General features: G+C 40.5%; 1 protein-coding gene across 4 annotated transcripts in view; it reads left to right on the forward strand.

The window, feature by feature from the left end:
• The window catches only part of DNAJC6 (DnaJ heat shock protein family (Hsp40) member C6), a 162,857-nt gene that overhangs the window by 108,539 nt on the left and 33,103 nt on the right, over positions 1 to 21,215 (forward strand). For all 4 annotated transcript variants that reach the window (XM_067726445.1, XM_067726444.1, XM_067726447.1 and 1 more), the window contains 7 exons: positions 8,202 to 8,324; positions 12,587 to 12,720; positions 13,232 to 13,426; positions 14,328 to 14,445; positions 18,637 to 18,716; positions 19,597 to 19,790; positions 19,891 to 19,971. In XM_067726445.1, coding sequence (XP_067582546.1) covers positions 8,202 to 8,324; positions 12,587 to 12,720; positions 13,232 to 13,426; positions 14,328 to 14,445; positions 18,637 to 18,716; positions 19,597 to 19,790; positions 19,891 to 19,971 — 925 coding nt within the window. The remainder of the gene's footprint in view (positions 1 to 8,201; positions 8,325 to 12,586; positions 12,721 to 13,231; positions 13,427 to 14,327; positions 14,446 to 18,636; positions 18,717 to 19,596; positions 19,791 to 19,890; positions 19,972 to 21,215) is intronic.

Here is a 21,215-nt window from a genome sequence, read left to right on the forward strand (position 1 = left end):
CTCTTTTCCCAGAGTGTTTTCAAAATAGGCAAGAGGTAACCCAGTGGTTCTCAAGCTTTAGTGTACATCAGAATGTCCTAGAGGGCTTGTTAAACACCTGGGCCTGGCACTTCTGGTTCAGCAGAGGGGTGTGGTGAGAATCTGCATTGCTAACAACCTCCTGGGTGCTACTTCTACTGTTGCCCTGTGAGCCACTCTCTGAGAAGCACTGATAAAACCATTCTAAAGTGGTTTCGTCCCAATTCCCATTCTATAACGGAGATTTCAAATGCAGCTCTTTAATATTCCCTGTAGTTAACTGCCCTTCCACCTCTTATTCCATCTATTACCTAATTCAGAGCAAGGGAATTAGCATCCAATAAAAATGTGGGTAGCTATTTTATTTCTAATTCAGATGCAAATATTTTGAATTGATTTTTCTTGTTTGGAGACTCAGTGCCATCATTTTCTTTCTTTCTTTCTTTTTTCTGATTTGTTTTTTATTGAAGCATAGTTGATTTACAGTGCTGTGCCAATCTCTGCTCTACAGCAAAGTGACTCAGTGATACACATAGTGCCACCATTTCTATAACTGAAGGACCATGGAACATCCTGTATAATATTTCATAGAAATTTTATTTAATCTTGAAATATTTGTGATAATCTGAAAATTTTCCCTCTGGAAGTAAATAAAGATGTAATATCATTATAGAAGCATTCATGCATATAAAGGTATCTCTTATATGTATATATGATTTATAAAAGCAAGCTCTTTTATAAAGATATTTAAAGAAAGGCATCAATTAGTGTAACTATGTATTTTGTGACCAGACTTAACAGTCTTACCAAAGAAACCAGGAATTGCATATGGACTATCTGCCCCAGACTGCTCTCACTTGCCCTAGAAGAGCAGGGAACACGTTAATTTTATTTGCTACCTGGAACGGTGCCTGGCATGGCTAAGAAATGTCTCTCAGAAGATTTAATGTGCCTGCCAAGAATTGTTGAACACATAGATATCAAATAAAAATTTGATTCTTGGGACTTCCTTGGTGGCGCAGTGGTTAAGAATCCACCTGCCAGTGCAGGGGACACGGGTTTGATCCCTGGTGTGGGAAGATCCCACACGTCCTGGAACAACTAAGCCCGTGCATCGCAACTACTGAGGCTGCACTCTATAGCCCGCAAGCCACAACTACTGAGCCCATGCGCCACAGCTACTGAAGCCCGCGCTCCCTAGAGCCCACGTGCCACAACTGCTGAGCCCACACGCCGCAACTGCTGAAGCCCGTGTGCTGCATCTACTGAAGCCCGCGTGCCTAGAGCCTATGCTCTGCAACAAGAGAAGCCACCGCAATGAGAAACCTGCGCACCGCAACAAAGAGTAGCCCCTGCTCGCCATAACTAGAGAAAGCCCGTGCACAGCAACAAAGACCCAACGCAGCCAAAAATAAAATTAATTAATTAATTAACTAAAAAAAGTTTGATTCTTATTCTCAAGGCACTTAAGCCTAGTTGGAGAGAGAAGTCAGGACGTTCTAAAGACAATAATATTTACAGTACCTACTGAGGGAGTTTAGTAAAAGGAGACAGTAGTGAGAGCTGGACCTTGACGCATGAGTCTTGTCTAGGTGAAAGCGGTGGGGTTATTTCTTCTCCATGCAAACTGTAGTCTGTGTCTTACCAGTCTCCGCAAGATCTGGCCTCTGTGCCTCTCTACCTCATCTTTCACTGTTCTCCGCTGTACGAGAACCATGCTCCCACCAGGGGAGACGCACAGTCTCTTTGCATGAGCTGCTCCCACTCCCTGAAAGGCCACGCGTGCCACACCCCCACCCCTTCTTTGTTTGCCACATTTCGCTAAGGGGAGGATTTCCACATACCACAAGTCTTTTCCAATTCTTTCCCCTAAAATGCAGGATTGCACTGCACCTATAGCCCTTTATAGATAGTCCCAGAACTCTGGGGACTGGAAGAGGACCCTCTGACCTAGCTCCCTCAACCCTCAGTTGCATCTTAGGACAGTCCCACAGCCTTAGTATTTTCATCTTAGCTCTGTTTTTTGTGTGTGTGTGTGTGTGTGTGTGTGCGTGCGGTACACGGGCCTCTCACTGTTGTGGCCTCTCCCGTTGCGGAGCACAGGCTCCGGACGCGCAGGCTCAGCGGCCATGGCTCACGGGCGCAGCCGCTCCGCGGCATGTGGGATCTTCCCGGACCGGGGCACGAACCCGTGTCCCCTGCATCAGCAGGCGGACTCTCAACCACTGCGCCACCAGGGAAGCCCCTTAGCTCTGTTTTTGATGTGGCTACATCTCTTTTCAAGTTCCTAGTCCTTTCTCTTCCCAGCACTAACACCGCAAATTGATTTGCATCCCACTGTTGCATGACTTAGAAAAGTGTTCTTGGTTCTCATCTTCCAGTCCTTGAGGCCTGAAATCATTTTCTCCTCCTTCCAGACCAGTGGAGTGCTAGGTCTGCAGCTAATTCTAATTTTAATAAATGTAGATGGCCAAGCCTTCTATAAATACCACTGTTGGAAAAGACCAAACACAAGACTGGTTTTATTTATAGACTCACAGGAGTCCAGCTGTGTCTATATCTCTATGCCTTGAACCCTGAACTCAGTCATTTTACCTTTTTATTATGTGACGTGTGTTTGGAGATAAAGACGGTGGTGACAGAGACAGGCTGTTTCTAGGAAGATTTTACTTTTTTGAGGGGCATCACTCTGTATTTTGATTCACTTTTAGGCTTAGAAACCACATGGGTTGACAGGAATCATATGAAATAATTAAATAGCAATTCCTTAGTATTTGCATATGTAACAGAATGTTAAAATAGGACTCTGTTTAGTTTCAATTTTAGCAGAGGATTTCACTCAAAACAAAACATGGCAGATAGCCCTTCATTCAGAGTGCTAGAATACCTATTCAGGACTGCAGAGGAGATATTGAATGTCAGTGTTTTGACTCTTCTTAGCCAGTATCTACCTTGAGGAAATAAAAATCCTGATGTTGACAGTGAAGTCCTGTAGACCAATGAGATGCATCATCTAAGCCAGATGTTCTGAATCTGAGTTTAAAAGACATGGTTCCACTGTATATTTCGATCCATGCATGGGCTTCAGAGAGTTTAACCATCTGTTTTCACTCCTATTTTTTCTTTATTGTGGTAAAATACACATAACATAAACCTACCATTTTAAGCATTTGTAAGCGTACAATTCAGCAGCATTAAATTCACTCACAATATTCTGTAACCATCACTAGTATCTATACCCAAACCTTGTTCATCATCCCCCAAGTAAACACTATAGCCATTTACTCTGTGTGTACGTGTGTGTGCACTGGTTCCATTTCTGCACAGAAGGTTTTATAGCTCTGCCCTAGAATGTCAGGAACTACTGCTTTACACATTTCTTGGTGTTGCTGTTGGCAATAAATGGAAAAGCAGATGAATGGCCACCAAGTCTAGCCTGCCCTAAAGTTCTTACATTCTGATAATGCTATTCCAGTGCCACTTTGAGCCTCCTTCCTCTGTCTCACCAGGAAGGGGTATGCTGAAGGAGCCCAGTTAGTAGCACTGAAAAGATAAACCCAGCTGGTTCTTTTAGAATCTTCTTTTATTTCGACTATTTCTAAACTGCATAATCTTGTAGAATTTCTTCCTCTTTGCAAAGAACTTAATTTTAGGAAAATACATGATCAACTTGGGTTTCTTAAAGGATTGTTTGAAGGTCACCTTTTTTTTTTCCTTTTTCCTTCCAGAATTCATCAAAGAGGTCACCATAGCTCCCAGTTGTTTCTGCTCTGGTTTGCTGGTTGGTGAAGGGAGTTGGCCATAGCGGAGAGACTTTATAGATTATATTCATCTGTCCTCTGCCACTGTGCATCAGTGTAAGGACAGGAAATACTGGGGCAGAAAAATATCCCTGGCCTGGGAGCCAGAGGACCAGGAAGCCCCACATTCTACTTCTGCAGCCTTCAGTGAATTGAATGTCTTAGTAACTTTGATAAAAAAATAGCCACCACTTGATCCCATAACTGTCTCACAAATGTAAGATGGAATTCTAGTTAATAATCATCAGACAGTATACAAACTTTTATTATTTTTTTATTGAGGTGAAATTCATATAATATGCACAAATTTTGAATTTTATAAATTATCCTAGATTCGCATCTCAGCTGTTCCTCTTCCTGGGTAAGTTACTTCACCTCATCTAAAGCTCGGTTTTCTCCCGTATAAAATGGAGATAACAAGGATTCCTATCTCACAAATAGAAAATTTTTCTTTAGGTTTGCTGTAAGGAAGACGTTTGATAGCAATGTCTGGCTTAGAGTAAACATTCAGTAAGTGGAAGCTATAATTACCATTAACAATAATAAAATGCCAAATAAATTATTGCCTGAAGTACTCCTGTCCTCCCAAAATGGTGTCAGGTTCTTAAGACACTGGATATGGCTCTTCAGTCTGATTCTCCGTAGCCCCTTTTGCTCTTAGGCTCAGCAAATGGGATGCTTCTGTCTTCTTATCTCGTGCTTGGGGAGACAGAAAGATGAAAACCAAATGGCATCCAGCCCTGGTGCTGTTCTGGCCTCCTTTCCCACTGGGTGGTGTCATGGCAGCCTGTAATCCATATGGCGTTTTCTGATGCTCTACAGCTCCAGGAGGGGTTCAGAGAGACTGGAGGCAGCATCGTGAAGTGTCACCTGCCCAAGGATTGTGCTTATTGCATGAAGCTGTGAACCTCACAGGGCTACAGAAATCACTTGCAGGGGTTGAATTCGTTTAAAAAATTTTTTTGATTTTGTTGATGCCTTAAATGTTTTTCCCCTTTAGACAGAGCACATGCTTTTAAAAAATTCTAATTGTATGTTTGCTTAATGGAGTATAATTATATATCAAGTAAATATGTAATTATGCAGTACTTTAAATTAATATTATTTACTTGATTGGTTTAATGATTCTGAACAATTAGCCTATTGTGCTAAGAACAGTTTAGCCAGCTTTTAGCTGAGACTCAGATATTGACATTTAGTGTTTGTAGGAGTGACATACAGTTTCTAAAAGGTTTAAAGATACTGCCTGAGAAAACAAATTTCCTACACTTTTACATGGTCGCAACCTAAAAAAACAACAAAATCGGTTCCTTCCTCAAGGTACTTCACATGTAGACAAAGACAAATCTTATTATAAGAAGAGATTGCCGGGCTTCCCTGGTGGCACAGTGGTTGGGGGTCCGCCTGTGGATGCCGGGGACGCGGGTTCGTGCCTTGGTCTGGGAAGATCCCACGTGCCGCGGAGCGCCTGGGCCCGTGAGCCATGGCCGCTGAGCCTGCACGTCCGGAGCCTGTGCTCCGCAACGGGAGAGGCCACAACAGTGAGAGGCCCGCGTACCACAAAAAAAAAAAAAAAAAGGGATTGCCAAATAGGGTTCATTCTTCGTTCTTTCACTCATTGATTCACTCAGCAAATACCTACTGAGTGCCTGCCATTGGACTAGCACGTGGACTCTGGACTTGGGTTACAAAAATGAAAAATGGTCTCTCTTCTCATGGAGCTTAGTGTCTAGAGGGGGAGACAGACATAAACAGTTAATTTGAATACAATAAGCTGGCACTTACTGCGTTTACATTGTGCTCCTTAATTCTTACCACCATTTTTATTTTACACACAAGAGAACTGAGGCTTGGAGAGGTTAGCAACTTGTCTAAGGTGAATCAGGTAGTAAGTGGTAAAGCTAAGGTGAAAACCCAACTGTGGCTTCACCATTTTGCTCTACTGGTGAAAGCTATAACAGGTGAAAATGGACAAAGATGACTGAGATGACTAAGCACTTCTGCCTGTGGGTGTTAGAGAAACTGTGGGAGACAAGAGAACACTTGAACTTCGGCTTTGGAGTATGAATAGAAATTTACCAAGGGAAAGAAAAACATCACAGGCAGGAAGCAGCTTGTATAAAAGTATATTTTGCAATTCCTCTGATGGCAAAATTTTTCTTCCCAGTTATTCTGGTTTTAATCAATACATTATTTCCATTCCTTGAGAACTTGTCAATGGGGAATCTATCTGAGGATAAAGAATCGGCCAGAAATAGACCCAAATCATGTTGGGTGAAAGGGGCAAGCTGTTATGGAGTTTAAATCAACAGAGGCCCAATACTGGGTCACCCTGGATTGTTTGGTAGCTTTGTTAGGCATTTCCTCTACTTTGTTTAATAAACTATACCTGTCATTCTCAAAGGTCTAGGAAAATTAATAACCTGGAAGGTCCCCTGACGCTACCCACAATCATTTTGTAGGAAAAAAGTTACAAATTAACCAAAAAGAATGGGTTTTTTGGCAGCCACAGAGAGAGAGAGAAACTCCGTGTGTTTGCTTTCAGGTGTCAGCTCTAGAGACCACAGATAATTTCCCACTTATATTTTGACTAGTTATTATCTAGTTACTAGAAAAGCATGAACCAAACAGATTATTCCTGCCTCTCTCTCCCCACTCTTAAATGTAAAGAATTTGGGACGTTTGGGTTTTCTGAGACCAGTGGTGTTAGTGTTGCAGACACTTTCTGATGATACCATCTGTATAAAACCTGTTGTTTTCTCCAGAATTCCCTGTATCAGCCAGTGGCACCTGCCATCCTTTTATCCTTTTATCCAGCCATTCAGGCTGGAAACCTAGCAGTCATCCTCGATTGCTCCCCCTCCACATACCCCTCCATACTCATGCACTGCCACCCTGTGATCAGTTCCTGAGTCTTGTACAGGCATTCCACTTCCTCTCTATTTTTTGAATCCCTCAAGTCTTTGTGTGTCCCACTGCCACTCATCCAGCCTAAGCCACCATCATTTCTTACTTAAATTCCTAATATAGCCACCTGACTGTACTCTCTGACTTTTGTCTTGTGTCATCTATATCTGTTCTCCATACTGGACCTTGAGAGGTCTTTGGAAAATGTGAGAGTCACTCTCCTTCTTAAATACTTCTCTCAGTTCTTAACAAGGCCTGGTATGATCTGACCCTTCAGTCTATGATTTTGCCATATAGGGTTTCATTCATTTTTTCCAAACATAGCTAGCTCTATCTGACCTTAGGGCTTTGCACTGACAGTTACCTGATAAAATAATAATAATAATGATAGCCAGTATTAATTGATCACTTTGTGTATGTCAGATACTGAGCTAAGCCCTTGAAATACATTCTCATGTAGTAGCCACAACCCTATGAGGCAGGTAGGTAGGTATCATTCATGACATTTTATGGAGAAAGGCTTAGAGAGGTCATGAAGTTTGCCTAAGTTTTTCCTTGCTGTTAAATTAATAAATACCTAATCGATTGAGGCTCATGCCTAGAATTTTGAGGCAAATGATAATCTCAACCAGTATACTGTTGCAGCAAAGTGACTTATACTCAGAAGACCTGGGTTGCAATGCTGGTACTGACCAGCAGTGTGACGTTAGACAAGACAACCTCTGAGAGTCAGTTTTCTTATCTGCAAAATAGAGACCATATTAGTACCTGTCTTATATGACTGTTGTCGAGATCAGAGCCAAGCAGAATTCTAGGAACATAGCTGATATCCTATAATGTGTTAAAATGAACATGTGTGTTAGATGAATGAAAATGCTAGAGGTTGCCCCCATGGAGTTGTAGGTTCCCTCATTAAAAGAGGAAGAAATAAGACCCTTGAAAAAGCCTATCTTTAGCTTATCCAGCAGCACTTTTTCGTGTTTTCACTTTTATCATCTTGGATAAAATTAGGGATAGTGCAGGATTTATAATGTAATCCTATAATTAAGCATCTAGTTGGCAGGTCAAAACATTTTATACTAAATAGAAATTAAATGCAGTGGAACATTGAACCTTTGAAATCCAAATACTGGAACCTTTAAAAATCCAAATATGTATGTTAAATCATCTAGTTTAATTTTAAATGTTTTGGATTGGCCAAAAAGTTCGTTCGGGTTTTTCCGTAAGCGCTTACAAAAACTCGAAGGAACTTTTTGGCCAACCCAATATTTCAAAATATGTTTACCGAAACAGAATTTTTGTATTAAAAAAATTGCAGGATTAAACTCTTCTTTCTGTGTTTGGACCCTGTTCCCAACTCTTTCTGCTGTATTAAAAGAGAATGTAGTGTCACTTCCAGAAGTTGTTTGGTGTGCTACCTGCCCATGGAGAGGAAGTCGCTTGGCGAATTCATTTCCTTCCGCTGTGTTCCTTTAGGTCTCAGAATGCAGTTGGCCCATCAGGCAGGCCCCCAGTCTGCACAACCTCTTTGCTGTGTGTCGGAATATGTATAACTGGCTACTACAGAATCCCAAAAACGTCTGTGTTGTCCATTGCTTGGTGAGTAACCTTTTCTTGTTGCTGTTGTGGCTATCATTCATGCTGGTTTGGTTTGGTCAAATACAAATGGCCTTACACAGACTGGTGAACCAGGTAGTGCTTAAGTTGAATAAGCATTTCTTAAGAACCCACTTAGGAATTAGGTGATGTGAAGGATATAAAATGAGGGGAAAACTTATTATTCTTGCCCTAAAGCTCGAATACCAGTGGGAGAGGCAGATATGTATACAACCCACATGATACAGGGCCTCTGGAATGTGCTAACTATTATAGAAGAGATAGAAACAAGAGCTGTGTGTGCATAGGCAAAAATGCCATTGAGTTTTGGATGAATAGAATTGACATAAGCACACTGGAATATTCTTTTCTTACCTTTATGTTTGAATAAAAATGAAATAAAAAGACATCTATGCCCTTATAAGTAGTCACATAGATTGACTGTATTTTATAGCAATTCCCAGTGGAACTGAGGATTTTTCTGACCACTGACTTCCTAGAATCCCTTTCCCCAACCCTTCCTCTGGAGGGCTCTTGCCTATTGTTTAAAACTCAACTTTAGGTAAAATCTTTTTTGACAATATGGACATTCAACCTATATATCTAAATGTCTTTGGATTTAAGCATTTAATATACTGCATCATCATACTCTGGTGGCCTGCCTGTTTCCCCACTAGACTGTTAGCATCCTGTGGGCAAGAACTGTGCCTTTTTTACTTTGGAATCCCAGGTATGAAATATTTTTTTTTAACACTGTATTTTATTTTTACAAGAGATAAATAAACTGACACCAAGCATTGTAAATGGATGACCACAACAAAAGCAACAATGATTGCAATTACCAAACACAAAACACACTCACTCTATCTCATAATATTGACATTCAGTCCAGGAATCCTCCACTGTAACAGCTCCTTTACTTTGCAGTGAAAATTGATTTGTATATTTTTTGCCTCTGAGTCCTTGTGGGATTTTTTTTTTTCTATTCAAACAGAAAGTCACAAGGTATGAAAGATTTGAATAAGCGATTGGATATATAAAGAAATGAACACACAAATGAAATCTGAGCATAAATACTAGAACTATTCATTGCTTCTGTAAACTTCAAGGTGTATTTTTTGCTATAATCTTAGTTGATGATTTTCTCCCTCTTTCTTGAGAGCTAGTTGGCTAAAAGAGGGATGAAAGCTGAGATTTTTTCTTCTTTCCATCTCACAACCCCAAATTCTTGGTAATAAAAGAAGAACACTTGGTGCTTCATAGGAGTTTAATGTGAAAGGCCAAAGGGTTTTCCTTTCAGAGACAGAACAGGTTGTATAAAGGACAGATTATTTTTAGAGACTAAGCAGCCTTTAGGTACTTTGGTGATTTTTTTCTTCACTCGAGAACTTTCTAAAAGTTCAGCGAGCCTAGGTCTGGCAGCTTTGTAAGAGAAGATGGCTCGAGAGAGACCAGAGGCTCCCAGTTCTAATGATACAATCATAACAAATAAAAACCCAATGAAGAAGAAAAAAGAAGAGACATACAAAGAGTGAAGACCCTATAGCCTGCTCTCTAGGCTTACTGAAAAAGGACATGCATGAGTTGGAAGTCTGCACCAAGTCTTTGGAAGTGGAATTGCAGCTGGAGGTGGGAGCATTTATTTTTATCCTATATATACTGCTGTTTTATTAAAAATAATCATATATTCATCTTTTAATTAAAAAAACTAAGAAAACTTTAAAAAAGACCTGCATGGCTGATAAAAGGAGGGAACACATATCTAAGAGCCATGAACCTGTTAAAAGAGTGTCAGGAAGACTAAATTCTAAAAAGAATTAAGATTGAGAAAAATGTCTTTTTAAAGAAAACTGTCCTTGGAATAAGGACAACAACAAATGCTGGAGGCACACGGTATAATCTTAAGTCCTTTATTCTGTTCCTTCATGGGGGAACAGATGTCAAGCTAGAAAGGGAGTAACACTGATAATTAAGACAAAGCTGAGAGGTAGGGAGATAGTAAAAGAGCGTCACAATACTTAAAAATAATCCACTCTCTAGACTTAAATTATGTGACAGAATGCTAAAAGCACTTGGAAAAGCAATTATGGGTTCCTTATGCAGTATTGAGGAAACAGGAAGAAGAGTGCCAGTGAAGAAAGGAGAGGAGATTTTTTTTCCAAAAGATGGAGGAGGTTGATCCTGGAAAGTTACAGGCTGATGAGCCTGATGGCAATTCAAGGTGAAATTCGAACACAGTTTGTGCACAGATGATTTGAAACTCTTAGAAAAAAGGAGTCCACATCGATTCATTATGAACACACATATCAAACCAACTGGACTTTCGGAACAAGACGAATAGATTAGTAGAGATAGTTTATTGGAGTCCTGCGAGATATTTCCCCATTTCTTATATTCAAGATGGAGAAATTGGGGCTAAATTTTTAGACATTTAGACAACTATTGGCTGAATATTGCTTCCAAAGATAGGTGACTAATGGATCAGCATCCTCCCAGGAAAAGGTTGCATTTGGTTGCCCTTTTATTACAGCTTTGAAAATGTGGAGGCAAGCTTCTCAGTTTTCTCAGATGGGTCATTTCATAGAAACTACCAGTGTGAAATTAAACACAGGGTAAATGTAAAGTCCTGAATTCTGGTTCTAAAAGATTAAGTGTGTTTGTCCATTAACACATCATTTGAAAAAGAACTAACAGTTTTAGTGAATAGAAAGATCAATAAGAGCTCATGGTGTGATTTAGCTTACATTTAAACTAGTTTAGCCTGGGGTTATGTTAATAAAAGCAGAGGGTTCTTACCACACTAAGGAAGATGATATTTCCTCTCTAGTTTGGTCAGAGCACATCTTATATCTCGCATTTCACATCTGGGCAGCACATTTAAGGCTGTTGTTTTAAAACTGGAGTCTGTTAAGAGGAAGTCCACTGAATGATGATGTCTCTTAAAATGGAACATCAAATGAGGAAGAATTGAAGGGATTGTGTAGTAGTCAGGGTTCTCCAGAGAAACAGAACTGACAGGATATGTGTAGAGATACATAGGTAAGAGGAGGTTTATTATAGGAATTGGCTCAAGTGATTCTGGAGGCCTAGAAGTCCCACAATCTGCCTCCTGCAAGATGGAGAACCAGGAAAGCCAGTGGTAACATTTAGTCCATGTTCGAAGCCCTGAGAACCAAGGGAGCCGCTGGTGTAGGTCTGAAAGCCAAGAGCTCCGATGTCCAAGAACAGGGAGAAGATGGGGGTCCCAGCTCAAGAAGACAAAGAGAATTCTCCCTTCCTTTGCCTTTTTGTTCTATTTGGACCCTCAGCAGGTTGGATGATGCCAGCCCACTTTGGTGAGGGCGAGTCTCCACTCAGTCTACTGATTCAAATGCTGATCTCTTCCAGAAACGCCCTCGCAGACACACCCAGAAATAATGTTTTACAGCTCTTTGGGCATCTCTTAGTCCAATCAAGTTGTGACATAAAATTATCACAGATTGGGTATGTTTTCAACCTGGAAAATAGAAAAGTTGATGGAAAGGGAGAGTATTTCAGATATGTGAAGGGTTGTCCCAGGGAGAAAGGAGTAGGTTTACACTTTGTCCAGAGAGAAGGAAGAATGAGGATCGTTGAGTGGAATAGACTGCAACTCAGCATGTTCAGGTATAAGGAAGAACTTTGTGAAGTCCGTCCAGAAGCAGGATGCTCCTTGTCACTTAAAGTATTCTAGAAGAAGCTGCTCACCATCTGTCAGGAATGTCATCGCTTGCATTCCTTTACTGAGTGCGGTTGAACCAGGTGAAGCTTCTTTATTTTATATCCATCTAGGAACATAACTCTGGGTAAAATACACACATCGCATATTCCAAAAAGCAGTATTTGCCTAACCTGAGAACTTTTTACCTTCACCCTAAACTGAGAGACCTCAACTATTCTGATCCTACAAGTCCAAAGTTACTTTGAAAACTAGATTATTTTTCAGTAAATATGTACAAATCTAATTTATATTGCTGGGTTTCTTAGGTTAGCAGAGAGTCAGTTGTATCCTGAGAATCCGTCTTTCCTTGCTGCTTTGTGATTTAAGTAGCTGGGATAGATTTGGGTTTTCAGGTGAACAGTTTTGAACTGACAGGCACATGTAGTTAAGATTTCTGTCCTCCACACGCCACGCCCAGACTCCCCACCCTTCACCTCTTTCTTTTAATTGCAAGTACCAGCCACTCTCCATGTTGAGTGCCTGACCGACCCATGTTTATGACAAGTTTATACGTTTTCTTTGATAGGATGGACGGGCAGCATCATCAATTCTGGTTGGTGCTATGTTCATTTTCTGTAATCTCTACTCTACTCCTGGCCCAGCTGTTCGATTACTCTACGCAAAGCGACCAGGAATCGGACTTTCGCCATCCCACAGGAGGTAAAGTCAGCTAGATGCAGCGTTGGCGCAGACAGGGTCTAATTTGTATCATGTCCCAAAAAAAGGGGAAAAACCTTTTTATATAATCGATGTATTGTCTTCTCTCTTTGGGCACAGTTTCTTCTTTCTCTTATTTAAACTGCATCTCCTTACTTCCTCTTGGGTTAAAACTGCGTCTGATGATAAATTCTGATATTTTTTCTAAAGCTAGCCCTTAACTGATAAATTTAATCTGCTAGATCAAATATTGAGCTAGTGTAAAATGCCCATAAGCTTTTTCATTTAATAAATACCCCTTTGTCAGCTCTTCAGGGGGAAGTACAGCAGTGTCACTAGATAAAAGCTTTCCTAAGTTATGGCAGCATTCTCTCTTGCCAGTTAATGTTTAAAGAATTAACACAGTAAGTTTTTATTGTAGGTTAATAATTTATGAGAGCAAACGTTCTAGCAAACCGACTGCTTATTTCTTCTGCTGTGGTCGCACAAACAGAATGTCTGTCTTGTGTTTTAGGTACCTGGGCTACATGTGTGACCTCCTAGCAGACAAACCCTACCGCCCTCACTTCAAGCCTCTCACTATTAAGTCGATCACTGTCAGTCCAGTTCCTTTTTTCAACAAGCAGAGAAATGGATGTCGCCCTTACTGTGATGTACTGATTGGAGAAACCAAAATATATACAACTTGTGCAGATTTTGAACGAATGAAGTAAGTCATGATACTTTTCTTCATTTCTTCTTGTGAACTGCTCCATTCCTGTGTAAGTTGGATCCTATTCCTCCTTTGAGGACTACATTATGAAATGCCTGATATTTTAAAAAAGTGTTCAATATAGGTGGTAATCATAGAAAAGCACAATTAAATCAAGGGATGCCGTAGCCCCCCTTCAAATGGTGATACAAACTAAGGGACTAACATGAGCTATAATAAGGGTTCAGACAGTGGTGTAGGGCAGAAGACCTGGACACTTAAGAAGGAGATGACCTTGATAAGAATTGGTGATGATAATGGAAGAATCAGGAACGAATGAGGTTTCTAGGTGAGCAACTAGGTAGATGCTCATATAATTAAAAAGTTATAGAATCTATAATAAAGAGCAAGTACCAGTGGGAGGTGGTGGGAGATATGGAAGAAGGGACTAGATGATAACAGAAAATGAAATTGATTGGAAATAGATTGAATTTCAAAATTGGTATATGAGATACTCACAGAGCATCTCATTGCTGTTTCTATATTGATCTCAGTTAGACTTCTTTGTTCTCTCTCTGTTTTTATCATAAATTTACAGTTAGGGCAAGGTAAATACATCAGGGCTACATGTATTTGGGGAAAACGTTTTCTGCTAATGGGCAATTGATTTATCTAGAAATCAGGATGGGTTCGAGAGAGAGGACCTGGCATAAGACCAGTGGCATCCTGTGGCAGAACCAGTTTGCATCCAGTTGGCACTTGCTGTGCTCCTGACTTTGCTTAAGATAAGAAATGGTTCCTGGGTTCAGGCCTGGGCCAACAGGTGCCTTGGCCAGAGCCACAGAAGACTGCCTGTATACCTGTGTTATTGTTCCAGATTAGACTCTCTCTCAGTGTATGCTTTTGTCTCTGTTTAAAGAGAGTACCGTGTCCAAGATGGAAAAATCTTCATTCCCTTGAGCATCACTGTGCAAGGAGATGTGGTTGTTTCCATGTATCACTTGAGGTCCACCATTGGAAGCCGGCTACAGGCTAAGGTATGGTTTCAGAAAGAATTATGATATAAGCTCAGCTGATCCTTTAATAGGAGTGTACCTCACTTTGGGCTTGAGTGACTTCTGGTTTTAGAATCAGAAAAAACATTTAAAGATTACCTTTGGAAACAACCTAAATGTCCATCAGCAGATGAATGGATAAAGAAAATGTGGTAGAGGGACTTCCCTGGTGGCACAGTGGTTAAGACTCCCCCTGCCAATGCAGGGGACACGGGCTCGATCCCTGGTGTGGGAAGATCCCACATGCTGCGGAGCAACTAAGCCTGTGCACCACAACTACTGAGTCTGCACTTTAGGGCCCACATGCTGCAACTACTGAGCCCGCGTGCCATAGCTACTGAAGCCCGCGCGCCTAGAGCCCGTGCTCCGCAACAAGAGAAGCCACCGCAAATGAGAAGCCCACGCACCACAACGAAGAGTAGCCCCCACTCTTGCCACAACTAGAGAAAGCCCACGCACAGCAACGAAGACCGAATTCAGAGAGAAAAAAGAAAAAGAAAAAGAAAATGTGGTGTATATATGTATATATAAATATATATATAAAAATTCGATTATATATATATATATATATATATATATATATATATAATGGAATACTACTCAGCCATAAAAAAGAATGAAATAATGCCATTTGCAGCAACATGGATGAACTTAGAGATGATCATACTAAATGAAGTAAGCCAGGAAGAGAAAGACAAATACCATATGATATTACTTTTATATGGAGTCTAAAATATGACACAAATGAACTTATCTAAGAGACAGAAATAGACTCACAGACATAGCAAATAGACTTGTGGTTGCCAAGGGGGAGGGAGGTGGGGGAGGGATGGATTGGGAGTTTGGGATTAGCAGAAGCAAACTATTCTATTATAGAATGGATAAACAACAAAGTCCTACTGTATAGCACAGGGAACTATGTTCAGTATCCTGTGATAAACCATAATGGAAAAGAATATTAAAAAAGAATGTATAAATATGTATAACTGAATCACTTTGCTGTGCAGCAGAAACTGACACAACATTGTAAAGCAACTATACTTCAATTAAAAAAAGAAAACTGCAGGGCTTCCCTGGTGACGCAGTGGTTGAGAGTCCGCCTGCCAATGCAGGGGACACGGGTTCCTGCCCCGGTCTGGGAAGATCCCCAGATGGTTTTGCCAGAAGATGGAAGCCCAAGGACTAAAGAGCAAACCTTGCCCTTTAGAAACTTGTGCCTTTTTTATAGTGCCCTATTTGGATCGGGGTGAGAGGAGATATTTCTATTGAGGATGTGGGATTAAGTAATCATACTTTTTCAATTTTTAAATTGAGATAGAATTTACATAACATAAAATTCACCCTTTTGAAGTGTACAGTTATTTTTAATATTTTCAAAGAGTTGTGCAGCACCGCTAATTCCCAAACATTTTCAACACCCACGAAAGAAACTCTACACCTCTTAGCAGCCACTGTCCATTCCTCCTCCTCCATTCCCTAGGCAACCAGGAATCTACTTTCTGTTTCTATGGATTTGCCTACGTTGGACATTTCATGTAAATGGAATCATACAATGTGCGGTCTTTTGTGACTGGCTTCTTTCACTTAGCCTAATGTTTTCAAGGTTCATCCATGTTGTAGCCTATATCAGTACTTCTTTATATACCCAGATAATATTCCATTGTATGGTTATATAGCTTTTATTAATCTCTTCATCATTTGATGAACATTTACGTTATTGCCACCGTTTGGATATCACAAATAACGCTACAGGTAATTGCATTTAAAAAAATTTTATTTATTGAAGTACAGTTGACTTAAAATGTTACATTAGTTTCAAGTGTACAACATAGTGATTCATTATTTTTATAGATTACACACCATACAGAGTTATTATAAAATATTGACTATATTCCCTGTACTATACATTACATCCTTGTGACTTATTTATTTATTTTTTATTGGAGTATAATTGCTTTACAGTGTTGTGTTAGTTTCTGCTGTACAATGAAGTGAATCAGCTATATGTATACATATATCCCCTCCCTCTTGGACCTCCCTCCCACCCCCCACCATCCCACCCATCTAGGTTGTCACAGAGCACCGAGCTGACCTCCCTGTGCTATACAGCAGGTTCCCACTAGCTGTCTATTTTACACATGTAGTGGTTTGTTAAACCCAGTCTCTCAATTCATCTCACCCTCCTCTTCCCCCGCCCATGTCCACATGTCCGTTCTCTACATCTACGTCTCTATTCCTGCCCTACAAATAGGTTCAAAAACAGAAATATAGATCAGTGGTACAGGATAGAAAGCCCAGGGATAAACCCACGGACATATAGTCACCTACTTTATGACAAAGGAGGCCAGAATATACAATGGAGAAAAGACAACCTCTTCAATAAGTGGTGCTGGGAAAACTGGACAGCTACATGTAAAAGAATCAAATTAGAACACTCCCTAACAGCATACACAAAAAGAAACTCCAAATGGATTAAAGACCTAGATGTAAGACTGGACACTATAAAACTCTTAGAGGAAAATGTAGGAAAAACGCTCTTTGTCGTAAACCACAGCAAGATCTTTTTTGACCCGCATCCTAGGGTAATGAAAATAAAACCAAAAATAAACAAATGGGACCTAATGAAATTTAAAAGCTTTTGCACAGCAAAGGAAACCATAAACAAGATGAAAAGACAACCTCAGAGTGGGAGAAAATACTTGCAAATGAAGCAATGGACAAAGGATAAATCTCCAAAATATACAAACAGCTCATGGAGCTTAATATCAAAAAAACAGACAACCCAGTTAAAAATGGGCAGGTGACTTATTTATTTTATAACTGGTAATTTGTGCCTCTTAATCCCCTTCACCTATTTCACCCTTCTCCCCTGTGACAACCACTAGTTCGTTCCATGTGTCTGTGAGTCTGTTTCTGTTTTGTTATGTTTGTTCATCTGTTTTGTTTTCAGAGTCCACATATAAGTAAAGCATACAGTATTTACCTCTGTCTGACTTACTTCACTAGGTATAACACCCTCCAGGTCTATGCATTGTGTTGCAAGTGGCAAGATTTCGTTCTTTTTTATGGCTGAGTAATAACCATATATTACATCTTCTTTATCCATTCATCTGTCAGTGAGCCCTTAGGTTGCTTCCATATCTTGGCTGTTGTGAATAATGCTGCTATGAACTCAATGTTAAAAACAAACAAACAAACAAAAAACACAATTTAAAAATGGGCAGAAGACCTAAATAGGCCTTTTTTCCCAAAGAAGACATACAGATGGCCAACAGACACATGCAAAGATGCTCAACATCACTAATCATCAGGGAAATGCAAATCAAAACCACAGTGAGTTATCACCTCACACCCATCAGAATGGCTATTATCAAAAAGACAAGGAATAACAAGTGTTATTATGGCAAAGGTGTGGAGGAAAGGGCACCCTAGTACACTGTTGGGGAGGATGTAAATTGCTACACCAATATGGAAAACAGTATGGAGTCCCCCCGCCCCCTTGCCCAAATTAAAAGTAGAACTACCACATGATCCTGCAATTTCACTCCTGGGTATCTATCTGAAGAAAATGAAAACACTAATTTGAAAAGGTATATGCACCCTAATGTTCATAGCAAGTAATTGTATTTTAATTCATTAAATATTTGCTAAGTACATACTCTGTGCCAGTCATTGCCTAGGGGTTTAGGAGTGACAAGAGTAAAACTGTATCTCTGCCTTTAAGGAGCTCAGGTGAAATTCACACATGTACAAATATCCACTACCATTGTAGAGGTAGGATGAAATGTCATAATGGGAGCAGTTTGTTTTATCCAGTGGTGGTTCAGAAAGGCTACAGAGGATGTGACCTTTCAAGGTGGTCCTTGAAGGATGAGTTCATGAGGTTGGAGCAGGTGCATCCTAGACAGAAGGAATGGGATGAGTCAAAGTATTGCAAGGTGTAAGAACATAGGGCATTAACAGATAAAGGAATGGCTTGCCAAGGCAGAGTTCGTGGAGAGGAGAGGCTAGAAATGAACCTGGGTCAGCTCCAAATGAGGAGGTTGTTTAATATTCATAGAAAACAAAGACGCTATAGAAACAGTTGATGGTGTATGACTCCCCCAAACATAATCTTTGGATCTGATTCCCTTTTCAGTGGTTGATTATAATGTGCTTCTCTTGTATTTTTAGGTGACCAACACTCAGATATTCCAGCTTCAGTTTCATACTGGATTCATTCCACTGGACACAACAGTTTTAAAGTTCACCAAGTGAGTGCTACTTGGGCCAAAATCCCTTTTCAATCCAAGCAGCTGTGAAATGCTAGGAGTCAAGTGCTAAAGGCTCCTTAGTGCCATGCTGCAGCTTCCCCCCAAATCCTGTGCTTCAGGGCTGTAGCGTGTGGCTTAGCAACATACAGAGGCTGGTTGCATTTTATAACTTTCAGTTGGGTGTGATTTGTCCTAAACACAAGTGGATCAGACTTCAAATTGCAAGGTCTAAAATACCATCTGAGGGAACAAGAGTGAACAAAGAGGGAACAGAGTTTCAATACCGTGATCCTTTGCGTCTGTGTATCCCTTTGTGTTTTGCAACATGGAAGGCAGTGGAATCAGCAGTATGATATGAGCAATGACCAGTCAGAATGGATGCCAGGCCACAGCACTGAAGCAGGTCCTGGGGGACCCCCTGCACCAAATATTATAGCACCCTTAGTTGCTATTGTTAAAGTGTGGCCTAGAGAACTCAAGGGAGTGGCTGAAGGTGGGGTGATAGGTGGGAGTTGCTGGGGTCAGCTTAGGAGTAGACATTCAAGAGCTCAAGGTGGTAGCTCTGGGCTTATTTCACCATTTTAACAACTGATTTGGTCCTGCCAGTGCTTACTGTCTGGATATATCCACGCTGCTATCTAGAATGCTTTCACGTGCAGTAGTATTTAAATTCTATGGGTAGGCATTATTTTCCTCTTTTCTCTAGATAAGGAAACTGAGACTCAGAAAAGTAAAGTCTCTCATCTGGTTAATGGTTGATTTTTCCCTAGAAATGCGTCTCAGAGTGAAACTAAGAATCAATCTACAATGGTTTCTGTGCCGAACATCATACTGGTTCCATTGTTTTTCACTGATCTTATTCTTTGAAATCCCTATTTAGGCCTGAGTTGGATGCATGTGATGTACCAGAAAAATATCCTCAGCTATTTCAGGTGACTCTGGATGTGGAACTACAGCCCCATGACAAAGTGATAGACTTAACCCCCCCATGGGAACATTACTGCACAAAAGATGTCAACCCTAGCATCCTCTTCTCTTCTCACCAGGAGCATCAAGATACTCTGGTCTTAGGAGGTATGAGTCACCTGGTGGTTTTGTTTTCAGGACGAAGCCTCTGTGTGATTTCTCACATTGATTTATTTCCTGTGCTTCCTTGATGTCTTTTGTCTTATAGGACAGGCTCCAATAGACATCCCTCCAGACAACCCCAGACATTTTGGGCAAGGTGGCTTCTTTTCCACTCTCTGTTGGCAAGGTACTTCTAAGCATTTCTTCCAAGTTACATGGTTAGGTGATTAAGTTATGTGGTTCTTGTATGTATAAAGAGGATGCGTCCTCGAAGCAGCCTAAAGTAAAGCAGCATTTAGAAGTCATCCATCTAGGGTCTTCTTTGTTTCACATTCTTCCTGCTCATTCCTTTTCCAGATCAGGAGCTTCCCTACTTTGAACTCCATGGACGCTCTTAGATCGATGCAAAAGGCCATGTTAAGCTGAACTTTATCTTTTCTATCTGTGCAGTGTTTTGGATCACATCTTTCCTGGATTTATGAACAATCATGATATTTTCTAGGATCTCCCTTTACACTGCTGGCACACAAAGAAATTAACAAAGGACTCTATCTCCTGCCCTTAAAAATATAAAACCTGGCACACTACTCCACCCACCCCGCCCAGGCTCTAACCACTAGCAGGGCAGAGGTGAGCTTCCCCTGGGACAGGGAAGGCAAAACTTTGCCTACATATCTCCGCTACTTGCTTTAACAACCTTGGCAGAAATTGGGCTCGATCACAATATCCTTTTTTGCCAAATCTGGAGATGTGTTTAGAATCCTTCCCGATGTGACACTTCTGACTGCTACCGTTAGTAGACTAGCATTGGCATTCTGATCGATACCCATTCGCCATCCTTGTTTTAGAGTTTGCTGAGGTTAACTGCAAAGTTCGATGTAGAATTCCATGGCAAGGACTTTCTTTAGAAAAGGGCAGGAAACTGGCTTTGGTGATAGTGTACTTAAAATCCTCTTGATTGACCTTCCTTTGCCATGTAAACATAAGACAGGATTCCCATTGCCTACACAGTTTTCCATGTTTGATAAAAAAATTGTTCATAGCATTCCTTTGAATCGAAGTCTTGCTTTCAGAATTTTCTACTGAGAAATGGGACCAATAACATTTTAAAAATTGGAAAACCCAGTGAAATCTAGATAGCAGGTAGATTTCCCAACCCCCTCTTAGTTTCACCTATATCTTTCTTCCTCACATAAAGGCTTTTAAGAAAACTTTACTTTTACTCTCCACTGCTATTTTAGTAAATAATTTAGAAATCATTCTTATCAGGCTATAAAATAGGTTAAGCACATATGCACAATCTTTTATCTGAACCCAGCAGAGCCAGATGGGTTTAGGAATGCAGAATTTTTTGCAAGTTAGAAAGATGATACGGTACATAAACTGCATATTACTTAGAACCCCCAGTGGCATCTCAGACAATGTGTTATC

Source organism: Pseudorca crassidens, chromosome 2 (genome assembly GCF_039906515.1).
Source record: "Pseudorca crassidens isolate mPseCra1 chromosome 2, mPseCra1.hap1, whole genome shotgun sequence".
Lineage (NCBI taxonomy): Eukaryota > Metazoa > Chordata > Mammalia > Artiodactyla > Delphinidae > Pseudorca > Pseudorca crassidens.